Raw genomic sequence first — 13189 nt, 5'->3', positions numbered from 1 at the left:
TTGAGAGATTTTTGACTTGCCAATTTGGTGTGCCTTGACCACAATGTTAACATTCAGATAGCAGGTTATTAAGACATATGCTTGAAACAGAAACTATAGGATGCCAGGTAAACGATCTACTGTATGTACAGATTGTTGTTTTAGACTGATGTTACTGTAGGTTCTTGGTTTTACTCGTGATCCTAGTTTACTGAGCTGCATTTGATGTATAGAATATATAGTAAATAGCTGATCTACAAGCTTGTAGATGAGCTATTTTCGGCTAATGACGCTAGGGTTCAAGAGGTTAATGGAAACATTTTGGCTCCGAGGACCCACCTAGGGCATTGGTTCTCCCCCAGGGATCCTTGGGGGGGGGGGGGGGGGGGGGGGGTTCCGGGGAGTCCCCAGCAAAATGTGTTAATATAGCATCGCAATCATTTTAACCACTTTAACCTTTTATACTTAGGCTATTCAAAAATAGCAGATCTACAAGCTCGTAGTGCGGCCCTCGGTGCCGCGCTACGAGCTTGTAGATCTGCTATTTTGTTTAAATCGTGAACATTTTTGCAAATCTTTGAATATATATATATTTTTAAACCAAGCATTTGTAATTCAAATCTTTGCTTCTGGGGGGGTCCCTGGAACAACAAATTTGAGATCATTTTGGGGGTCCTTGACATGAAAAAGTTTGAGAACCACTGCCCTGGGGGTCCCGGACCCCCTGTTGAAGACCCCTGCTCTAGGCAGGGGTTGAGGTTCCCTGGTATAGAAAAAAGAGAAGGAAAAAGGGGAAACGACGTTTCACTTGCAGCTCTCCCCTCTAAATGAAAATGAAAACTGTGTTTAAAATAGAAACGGCTGACTTTTCAAAGGACAGTGTTACTTGAGGGCAGGAGAAGATCCAAGTTCTACCAGTTAAACTAGTTTTTTTGTTTGGTTTGGCAAGGATAGTAGCTTCAATAGATCTGTTTCCCATTAAACCAATTTAGACCTGGAACACCTGTAGTTACGGGGCCAGAGCTCTGCTCTGGACACGTATTGTTATTCGCATTATTCTGTCACTTCTTCTTCTTCTTCTGCCACTTTTCGCAGTTCTGGCTGAACCGCGCTGTCGGTTTTTACGAAACTCGGCCATATGGTAGATGGTCATGAAAAACGATCAAAAAATAATTCTCACAATCTTTCGTCCAAAGGTGGCGCTATAGCACTCAATTGAAAATGCCAACTTTGACCAGGTACAATTCATGCCCTGTTTGACCTACAGCCATGAAACTTGGATACACATATGCGTCTCCTCATGCTTAACAACTTTCACACTCTGACTTTTGACCTCTGACCTTTAGATCTCCCACCATTTTGAATTATATGAAAAACAGTCATTGGCTCCTAACTTCTGCATTTTTTCACTTATGGAAAATCCGTTGGAAATTTTTGTATAAAGTGGTCCAAAGTTCAAGTACGAAACGTTTCGTGCAGATTGCTCAAAAATCCCAGGAGGAGATAGATTTTAACTATTACAGTTTTATGAAAATTATTCATCTGTGCCTAAAACATACATGCAGACTCACATTTCTTTGAAACTTTGCAGAAATGTACAGGGTCATTCCAAATATCACTGAAACCAATCTTACTCCAATTGGCCAAAAGGGGGCGCTATAGCAATTTTTTTTAAAGGCAGACTTTAAACAGGCATAAGTCATGCCTCGTTTGGCCGAAAGTCGTGAAACTTGCTTACACATGTGCCTTGACTCATGAGGAACACACGTATCGATTTGACCATTAAGCTCCGCCCTTAGATTTTCCGCAATTTTGAGCAGTTTGAAAAATACTTGTTTTTGCCAGTTCTGGCTTAACCGTGCATACGCTTTTTACGAAACTCGGCCATATGGTAGATGCTCATGAAAAACTACCAAGAAATAATTCTCACACTCATTCGTCAAAGGGTGGCGCTATAGCACTCAATTGAAAGTGCCAACTTTGAACAGGTACAACTCATGCCCTGTTTGACCTACAACCATGAAACTTCGATACACACATGCGTCTCTTCATGCCCGACAACTTTCGTGGTCTGACTTTTGACCTCTGACCTTTAGATCGCCCACCATTTTGAATTATATGAAAAACAGTCATTGGCTCCTAACTTCTGCATTTTTTCACTTATGGAAAATCCGTTGGAAATTTTTGTAGGCAGTGGTCCAAAGTTCATGTGTAAAATGTTTCGTGCAGATTGCTCAAAAATCCCAGGAGGAGATAGATTTTAACTATTACAGTTTTATGAAAATTATTCATCTGCCCCTAACACATACATGCAAGACTCACATTTCTTTGAAACGTTGCAGTAATGTAGAGAGTCATTCCAAATATCACTGAAACCAATCTCACTCCAATTGGCCAAAGGGGGGCGCTATAGCAATTTTTTGAAAATGCAAACTTTAAACAGGCAAAAGTCATGCCTCGTTTGGCCGAAAGTCGTGAAACTTGCTTACACTTGTGCCTTGACTCATGAGGAACACATCTATCACTTTGACCAGTAAGCTCCGCCCTTAGATTGTCCGCAATTTTGAGCAGTTTGAAAAACTATATTTGCGTGAAACTGTATCATCTGTTTGATGTCCTTTTTCACAGTTACTTGTCTGTTGGGCCAATGGCGTCTCCCTTAAATGAATGCCTCACAATCTCAAGGTTGCCAGTTCAAGCCTCACTTGATGCAGACTTAAAATTGCAAACAACATGACTGTATCAATGAATGCATGTGCAAATGGTAAAGATAACCTGAAATGCTTATTTGAGAGTATGTTTTTTCAACGTATGACATACTTCATTCTGAAAATAGCTGATCTACAATCTCACAACTTTTCATGGTTTGTGAGCTTGTAGATCGGCTACTTTCACTAGTTTTGGTTCTGAGGAGATGTACAATTTCTTCATTGGTAAATGGTTTGTGAACGAGTGATCTTAGTGTTAGTGAAACAGGGGCTTGGTTCATGAAAGAAGGCAAGAGTTTATGATCTTCAACAGACAATATCAGCCTGGACAAAGCTATAGCACTATAGGTAGTGTTGCAGCCTATTAGTCTGAAGGTTGAGAGTTTGAATCCTGTTAATGGCAGTAGGTTGAGATGTCCAATCAAACCATTATGTTTCCATCTCTCTCTCTCATCAATCTATTGTTTCCATGTCACTCTCTCTCTCTTCAATCTATTCCGTTTCCATGTCTCTCTCTCTCTCTATTCACTGGCCCCGTATTATCGCTGCTTGCAGCTATATTACGAATTGTTTTTCGCTCCCTCTCAATTCAAGGCTAATCTTAGTTCTGGCTTAACTGTGCTGTCGCTTTTTACGAAACTCGGCCATATGGTAGATGGTTATGAAAAACGATCAAGAAATAATTCTCACAATCTTTCGTCAAAAGGTGGCGCTATAGCACTCAATTGAAAATGGCAACTTTGAACAGGTACAACTCATGCCCTGTTTGACCTACAGCCATGAAACTTGGATACACATATGCGTCTCCTCATGCTGAACAACTTTCACCCTCTGACTTTTTACCTCTGACCTTTAGATCTCCCACCATTTTGAATTATATGAAAAACAGTCATTGGCTCCTAACTTCTGCATTTCTTCACTTATGGAAAATCCGTTGGAAATTTTTTTAGGCAGTGGTCCAAAGTTCAAGTGTTAAACGTTTCGTGCAGATTGCTCAAAAATCCCAGGAGGAGATAGATTTTAACTATTACAGTTTTATGAAAATTATTCATCTGTGCCTAAAACATACATGCAGACTCACATTTCTTTGAAACTTTGCAGAAATGTACAGGGTCATTCCAAATATCACTGAAACCAATCTTACTCCAATTGGCCAAAAGGGGGCGCTATAGCAATTTTTTGAAAAGGCAGACTTTAAACAGGCATAAGTCATGCCTCGTTTGGCCGAAAGTCGTGAAACTTGCTTACACATGTGCCTTGTCTCATGAGGAACACACGTATCGATTTGACCAGTAAGCTCCGCCCTTAGATTTTCCGCAATTTTGAGCAGTTTGAAAAATACTTGTTTTTGCCAGTTCTGGCTTAACCGTGCATACGCTTTTTACGAAACTCGGCCATATGGTAGATGCTCATGAAAAACTACCAAGAAATAATTCTCACACTCATTCGTCAAAGGGTGGCGCTATAGCACTCAATTGAAAGTGCCAACTTTGAACAGGTACAACTCATGCCCTGTTTGACCTACAACCATGAAACTTCGATACACACATGCGTCTCTTCATGCCCGACAACTTTCGTGGCCTGACTTTTGACCTCTGACCTTTAGATCACCCACCATTTTGAATTATATGAAAAACAGCCATTGGCTCATAACTTCTGCATTTTTTCACTTATGGAAAATCCGCCGCTTTTGTTTTGTCGGCAAAGGTCCTAAGTTCATGTGTAAAATGTTTTGTGCAGATTACTCAAAAATCCCAGGAGGAAATATATTTTAACTATTGCAGTTTTATGAAAATTATTCATCTGCCCCTAACACATACATGCAAGACTCACATTTCTTTGAAACTTTGCAGAAATGTACAGGGTCATACCAAATATCACTGAAACCAATCTCACTCCAATTGGCCAAAAGGGGGCGCTATAGCAATTTTTTGAAAAGGCAGACTTTAAACAGGCATAAGTCATGCCTCGTTTGGCCGAAAGTCGTGAAACTTGCTTACACATGTGCCTTGACTCATGAGGAACACACATATCGATTTGACCATTAAGCTCCGCCCTTAGATTGTCCGCAATTTTGAGCAGTTTGAAAAACACTTAAACCCAGGATTTTTCAGCTATTTGCGTGAAACTGTATCATCTGTGTGATCTCCTTTTTCACAGTTACTTGTCTGTTGGGCCAATGGCGTCTCCCTTAAACGAATGCCTCACAATCTTAAGGTCGCCAGTTCAAGCCTCACTTGATGCAGACTTAATTTAAGTTGAATTGCAAACAACATGACTGTATCAATGAATACATGTGCAAATGGTAAAGATAACCTGAAATGCTTATTTGAGAGTACGTTTTTTCAACGTATGACATACTTTATCTGAAAATAGCTGATCTACACTCTCACAACTTTTCATGGTTTGTGAGCTTGTAGATCGGCTACTTTCACTAGTTTTGGTTCTGAGGAGATGTACAATTTCTTCATTGGTAAATGGTTTGTGAACGAGTGATCTTAGTGTTAGTGAAACAGGGGCTTGGTTCATGAAAGAAGGCAAGAGTTTATGATCTTCAACAGACAATATCAGCCTGGACAAAGCTATAGCACTATAGGTAGTGTTGCAGCCTATTAGTCTGAAGGTTGAGAGTTCGAATCCTGTTAATGGCAGTAGGTTGAGATGTCCAATCAAACCATTATGTTTCCATCTCTCTCTCTCATCAATCTATTGTTTCCATGTCACTCTCTATCTCTCTTCAATCTATTCCGTTTCCATGTCTCTCTCTCTCTCTCTCTATTCACTGGCCCCGTATTATCGCTGCTTGCAGCTATATTTCTAATGTGTTATTATACCTTTCAAGCCGTGAACACCTCATTCATTCATTCATTCATTTATATTTATTTATTTATTTTTCAGAAAACCTAGGTCAGGATTTAGAAGGCGTTTTGTAGAAATCGGCCTCAGGTCTTAAAGGGATAGTTCACCACCAAAATTACTTTTTTTCCTATCAATTAGTCACCCCATGGAGACTATTTTTAGTTTGTGTCGTATTCCGAAGCCGATAATTTGATGACTGGCACCACTGGCACAAAGAGTCTCCTTTGTCTCTCCTACCGGAACCGCTGCCTACCGGTCCGCTGGTCCTCAAATTATTGTCTTAGAAAATGTCTTAAACTAAAAAAATATCCATGAATTCAAGTCTCCATAGGGTGACTAATCGATAGTTCACCCCCAAAATGACCTTTTTCCTATCCCTTTAATGAACTGGTATTCTCTGTTGATGAGAACGTCTTAGACCAGGCGTAGTGTTGTTAAGGTATACCAATGGAACCTCTACATTTAGTACCCGAGTTGGCTCTGTAATTGGAACTGTTTTTCCCTCTACACCAAATCTCTTTGCCAAAAATAGCCGATCTACAAGCTCGTTGTGAGCTTGTAGATCGGCTATTTTGGGGGTAAATGTTCCCCCCAGAATAGGCATTTAAGGGGTTTTAACCCATTAAGACCTGAAGCCGATTCTACAAATGTCTTCTAAATCCCAACAGTATTCTGAAAAACCTATGTCTCTATATCAGTGGTGCTCAAACTTTTTCATGTCAAGGACCCCCAAAATGATATGTATTTGGCCACCGACCCCCATCTCAAAATAGTTTGTTCCAGGGACCCCCAGAAGCAAAGATTTGAGATAAAAATGATTAACTAGACCTATGCTGACTGGAAACCGGCGTTTAGTCTCTGCCCTCAGCCCTCCACTTCCGGTGGTGTGCCTATGTTTTCATTCCCACTAACAATATTTCTCCACGGAACACTAACACCATTTCTCCCAAAGAACATGGATCGTTTTGGTCATAAGCTCACTTGTTTCTACGATGAAAGAACAAGTTAAAATGTTACTAACTTTCCGTGGGTTTTGTCGGCTCCGAGGACGCCATTGTTAAATGAGTTTGGGTTTGTTTCCAGTGGGAAGCAAACGCACAGATGTAAATCCCGCCCACTACATTTGATTGGGTAAAGCGCGGCCTGCTTCCTGATCTGAAGGCACGTCCACACGTTCTGAACGGGGCTCCCGACAGATTCAGGAGCGCAGCTCTGAATATGTTCTTGAGAGATTAACCCCCCAGGAGAAAGAACTACGAGCGGTTTTAGAGGAACCTACTTCCTGACGAGGGCCTTGACGTCGGCCGTCCAGCTGGTCCTGTGCAGCTGGTGCCCGGGGCGGGCCTCCACGGCGCCTCTCTTTGGCTCCTTGACCACCAGCATCAGCAGGAACACTGCGACCAGTCCCAGGGCCGGAGTCACCTGAGGGAAAACCCACACCACATGACAACAGACTGTTACGCTGCCTGAACACATTTTTTTCGATGTCTTTGGGCTATTCAAAAATAGCAGATCTACAAGCTCATAGCGCGGCACCGAGTGCCGCGCTATGAGCTTGTAGATCTGCTATTTTTTTGAAAAATCTTGCCAATTTGTGCAAATCTTTCAATATATATATTTTTAAAGCGAACATTTTTAACTCTTTTTTCTGTGCTTCTGGGGGTCCCTGGAACAAAATATTTTGAGATGGGGGTCCGCGGCCAAATACATATAATTTTGGGGGTCCTTGACATGAAAAGGTTTGAGAACCACTGATATAACATAAGGATTTAGAAGACATTAGAAATCCCCCAGAAACAAATATATGAGTTACAAACGTGCGCTTAAAAAATATATATACATTAAAAGATTTGCACACATTTTCATGATTTTCTAAAATAGCAGATCTACAAGCTCATAGCGCGGCACTCGGTGCCGCGCTATGAGCTTGTAGATCTGCTATTTTCGAATAGCCAAATAAATCTAAAAATGACACAGATAATTTCCCGGTCCGGTCTTAATGGGTTAACACATTTTAGACCGCAGCCAATGCCCATGGTAATGCTTCAGTTATACGCCGAAATGCGTGTGGAAATGGAACACTGACATTGAAGCAGGGATTCTCACCTCTGATTGGACAAAGTTGGTATCCTGACCTGAACATTTATTTTCAGGTCAGGATACCAGCTGAGCTGGAGGAGAAGACCCCTGATTTCTCACATCAGAATATATATTATTATGCGAGTGTTTCATTTCCAATTTCTTCTGCATTTTTATAAGTTTCTTCACTTCCAACAACCCTTACAAAAATGTTGATTGTAATGATTTAATCATTACAATTAAAATCTACATCAAACAGGAACCTTTTCCAACAGCCCTGACTTTGTTAAAAGTTTAAAAGCTTGTTTTTCAAAACAATGTTAAAACCCCGGACTCTAGTGCATCCCGGGTTTATTAAAAGGCATTGACACACCAAACTGACTTGTTAAGACCAAACTGTGACTGATGTGAATTTGCTTTGGGTCAGGTGACGTTTCACATGTAAAGTTGCATTTGAACACATCGTACAGGCCACAGCTGATGGCGGTGTTCTGCACCTACGCGTGATGTTGTTGGGATTTTACAATCATTACTGACTTAACTTTAAGTTTAGAATACTGTAGCAGCGAAATAAAAGTGAACAATGGACTATGTTCCACGATGGATATGTATGTAGTCTGTTAACAGTTTTGTAGCAGAACAGAAGTAGAAGCCTTGTCAACAATGTGTTTAACAGGTTTGATTTTTTTACCCTTGTCCTGCCGGTAAATAAAGATCAGGAAGAAAGCAAAGCCACAGACTGGGTGATTATGAGGAGTCATTTCAGAATGATGTTAAAACTTCCTTATAGAACATTCCATTTAACCGTGTCACTGATACTAGGTAGGCTAGTGTTTGACTTTATCCACTATTGGCGTCCGTACAGATTATGGAGTTGCAGATTAGATCAAACTACTGGTCAACTCACTGACTGTGCATTCCATGGTGCTTTAACCCATTAAGACCGGGAACGCATCCGTGTCATTTTAAGATTTCTTTGGGCTATTCAAAAATAGCAGATCTACAAGCTCATAGCGCGGCCATGAGCTTGTAGATCTGCTATTTTTGGGAAGAAGAAAAAACGTGAAAATGTGTGCAGATCTTTGAAAATATATATTTTTTAAAGCAAACATTTTTAACTCAAATCCTTGCTTCTGGGAGTCCCTGTAACACAATATTTTCAGATGGGGTCCGTGGCCACATCCTACTATCCTACTATAATTCTAGTATAATTCTAGTAACCTCTGTGCGTGCGTTTGTAGTGGTGGTGGTGAAGCTACCCGGTTCTCCCCACTGGCTGGACCAATTGCTCTGATTTTGCACATAGCCATTGACCATTACCATCTGAACTTAACTGTGAAGCCCGTTTTTCAATTTCATCAAATCTCAGCTTCTTATTAGCGTTTTTGTGTCAAAGAATGTCGTCCCATAGCTGCGGCTGCCCAGCTATGGGACGAACTGCCTCCCGGGTTGCCAGATCATGTGCGTATATCCCCCCACGGCTGCGCCGACCGGGTATGGTCTAGTAATAATTCTAGTAACCTCTGTGCGTTTGTAGTGGTGGTGGTGAAGCTACCCGGTTCTCCCCACTGGCTGGACCAATTGCTCTGATTTTGCACACAGCCATTGACCATTACCATCTGAACACAACTGTGAAGCCCGTTTTTCAATTTCATCAAATCTCAGCTTCTTATTAGCGTTTTTGTGTCAAACACTGTCGCCATGGTTACGGGGCTGCCCAGCTATGGGACGAACTGCCTCCCGGGTTGCCAGATCATGTGCGCATATCCCCCCACGGCTGCGCTGCGCCGACCGGGTATGGTCTAGTACATATAACTTTTGGGGGTCCATGACATGAAAAAGTTTGAGCAACACTTATATTATAGCAACATAAGTTTTTTTTTTTAAGGATTTAGAAGACATTTGCAGAATCCCCCAGAAGCAAACATTTGAGTTAAAGGAGTAGTTCACCCAAAAAATGATGAGTGCCGCGCTATGAGCTTGTAGATCTGCTATTTTTGAATAGCCAAAGACATCTTAAAATGATTAATGGTCTTAATGTTATGTTACCAATCAGTTCTAGACAGTATTCTAAGTTTGGATGGGGTGTTGGGGTTATTCCCCGCACCGCAATTCAGAGGACAAAAAACAGAGCCTTTTCACAACTCTCTCATGTCAACATTGCTTCTGTGTGTGTATACGCCGTTTTGTTGGCTTCCTGTTCAATTGTTTTCCTGCTCCGATTGGCTCAGACTGAACAGCCAGAGACCGATGCCTGGCCTGGCGTCAGCTTGCTTTACATAGTGAAAGTAGTAGATCAACAAGCTCACATAGAGTGAGCTTGTAGATCAACTATTTTCACTATTTGTGTACGCCTCCATTGCACAACAAAGTATAACGCAGGGTTGAGTGGTTAATCAACACCAAATCTCTTGCGACACGCTGTGGGCTCATAGATCGGCTATTTTCGCAGAATGTTCGCCCCCCAGAATAGGGGGTTAACATGAGAATGTGGGAGCAGAGTGACCGTTCACATGACAAAGGCGAACAAGGTCCGATGCAAAATAATTCCTTTTTCCCCAGTTTGCTGAGAACTGTATGAACCTACCCTCAAGGCCCAGTGCCAGTCCCCGAAGAGGTCGTCCACCTTTGACCCCACGATGTAACCGAGACCGCTGGGGAGAAAGAAAAAAAAGATGTGATCCTGCAAAGTGACACAAAACTGCTCTAAACTTTTCCTAGATCACTGGTTCTCAAACCTTTTCATGCCAAGGACCCCCAAAATGATATGTATTTGGCCGCAGACCCCCTTCTCAAATATTTTGTTCCAGGGACCCCCAGAAGGAAAGATTTGAGTTAAAAATGTTTGTTTAAAAAAATATATATTCAAAGATTTGCAATAATTTTCACTATTTTTGAATAGCCAAAGTATAAAAAGTTAAAAGTATTGTGATGCTATATTGACACACTTTGCTGGGGACTCCCTGGAACCACCCCCAAGACCCCTGGGGGTCCCCGGACCCCACTTTGAGAACCAATGATCTAGATGGTGACACACAGTACGACCTCCACCAGCAGAAAGTTGTTATCTTCATGTGTGCACACATTGTGTTGATGAAGAGCTTCTTTAGCAATGTAACTGATAACTGCAGTCTGGCTGATGCTAAAATACATTATACAAACATCTGTACACAATGGAGTATTGACATGAGTTTATGCTCACACACACACACACACACACACACACACACACACTTTAAATTTCGTCCAATGACCCCAAACCACTAAAGGGGTCTGCTGTAGAGTTCTCAGCGGGACTCAAAAGTAAGGCCCGGCCCTAACTGGGCCCTACTGGGCCGGCCCGAGGCTCGGCCCGACCCAAACAATTACCATACTTTAAGGCCCGAAAACCAGAAAAACACCGAAAAGGTGTCAGTATGTGCTTAATGTCCTCAAAGTCACGCATCCAACAAGCTTTGAACTGAGCAGATTGGACCTTCTGTTCCAGATATAATGGCCAAAACATCTTGAAAACGGCCACTTTCGTCGATTTTCGATCGCCGATTTTCGATTGGGTTTTGGCCATGGTCATGTTTTTCTTTAATAACACGGCGACAAACTAGATACCTGAGTAAAGTTCACTTTGAGCTGCATCCAACACATTTACAGCCATTTACGTCGGCCTTAACGTTAGGCCGCTAGGGGCAGTTGAAATGTCTTTTTTTGGGTGTAATAGATATATTTTTATTTTCTTTTTTTTTCTTCACGGAACCCGAGGGTCGGCCCCGGCCCGACTAATTAGCATAGATTTTGGGCCCCGGCCACAACGTGTCGCAGCGTGACTCTTTTGGGACAGCTTGTAGATCTGCTATTTTTCAGTGCACTGCGAGATGGGCATTCGAGGATAAATCGGGCACGATAGACAACATATTGTCACGGCAGACTAGAGTTCTCAAATTCTGCCCAAAACCGACCCTACCCTACCCGACGTTTTCGGGCAGAATTTGAGAAATCTAGTCTGCCGTGACAATATGTTGTGTCTATCGTTCCCAATAGGCTCTATGCACAGCAGCCATTTTGGAGAGAAATTGGGCCTCTTCTTACTTCCTTCACAGGTGTTACCAATGATACTAATGAAGGCTCTGTTCCATTCTGGTCAAACAGAGGCAGGGTGCTGATATTGTGCATGTTGGCTCACTGGAAACACTAGTGGGTCTCAAAGTGTGGTCCAGGGACCCTCATGGTTCCTTGAGGGGGTGTAACTCCAAACACCAAACACCAAATGGACCCTCCCGGGTCCATTTGTACACTCTCAGAGTTATGAGGGTCCTTGAAATGCAAAAGTTTGAGAACCACTGTGCTACACTAAGGCCTTGGCTACACGTACATGGATCTTTTACTAAACGGATATTTTAGTCCTCCGTTTTTAAAAAGAATCCCTGGCCACATGACAAAGATAAACAAAAATCCCTGTCCACACATAGACGCAGAAACGCATCGATCAGCTGCATGTTTCAATTTTATATCAGATTTTATATTTACATTTATTTTATAATTATATATATGAGGGGCCAAATACAAATACATTTGTAATCACATGTTAAGGCCCAATACTGCAATATCTGCATTATTTTAATAGCATACGTGAACAGCATACGTGAACATAAACGAAAACAACATTATTAGGGCGCAGCTGCAGCGCAAACAGTAGCCATGGTTCACATGACGCTGTCGAGTCTCTGGTTTATAGTGGTGTTCGTTTTTTTTTTACATTGCCAACACTCACATGTACATAAGCGTTCAGATTTCAAATATAAAGTGCTTACCCCTGAGCCACGGATGTTACAAGGCAATCCGGACCGTGATAAGTACCCGTATCTCCCGTATTGTTCAATAAAAAGTATTTTAATCCCATCGCCGGCCATTTTCTTTTTCTGTTATTTTATTTTGGTAATGTATCAGAGTGCAATACACCTTCCAACCATTGGTGTCGCATGGTTGAAAGCATCAGAGAAAATTTGGAGAAAATGGCCGACGATCGGATTAAAATGCTTTTTATTGAACAATACGGGAGATACGGGTACTTATCGCGGTCCGGATCGCCTTGTAACGTCCGTGGCTCAGGGGTAAGCACTTTATATTTGAAATCTGAACGTTTATGTACATGTGAGAGTTGGCAATGTAAAAACATCGAACACCACTATAAAGCAGGGACTCTCGGCACCGGGGCGATTGTGTTTTAGGACGACAGACCCCACATTCAATCTGTGTGCGCGCCGTGTGTTCTACTTGGCGCAGAGAAAGAGGGTTTTCGTCACACAGTGAATGAGCTACTTTTCCCACCACTGTCTTATTATTAAGTATGACATTATTTAGCCATAAATGAGCGTGCCTTGTTTCATAGACTGTAAGTGTTGCTCTCTCTCTCTCTCTTCATTTATTATAATGACCATGAGCGGTCCGGTGTTTATGTATTATTGTATTATTTATTATTATAATGACCATGTGCGAATGCGCGATGACGTCATCGTTTCTCAAAATCTCCGGATTACATGTCCACACAGATCCACTGAAACGCATGTTTT

At 41.8% G+C, this 13189-nt stretch overlaps 1 protein-coding gene across 1 annotated transcript in view; it reads right to left on the bottom strand.

Moving 5' to 3' along the window:
• Positions 1 to 13189, bottom strand: part of spns1 (SPNS lysolipid transporter 1, lysophospholipid) — a 37073-nt gene that overhangs the window by 9257 nt on the left and 14627 nt on the right. Inside the window, exons 6-7 of the mRNA XM_084072194.1 lie at positions 10213 to 10279; positions 6826 to 6968 (exon numbers count right to left, since the gene is read on the bottom strand). Of these exons, the coding sequence (XP_083928320.1) occupies positions 6826 to 6968; positions 10213 to 10279 (210 nt within the window). The remainder of the gene's footprint in view (positions 1 to 6825; positions 6969 to 10212; positions 10280 to 13189) is intronic.

The sequence above is a fragment of the Gymnoscopelus microlampas genome (genome assembly GCF_963454915.1).
Source record: "Gymnoscopelus microlampas genome assembly, chromosome: 11".
In the NCBI taxonomy this organism is placed as follows: domain Eukaryota; kingdom Metazoa; phylum Chordata; class Actinopteri; order Myctophiformes; family Myctophidae; genus Gymnoscopelus; species Gymnoscopelus microlampas.
The sequence above is the reverse complement of the archived record's forward strand: the minus strand, read 5'-3'. Positions and strand labels throughout refer to the sequence as shown.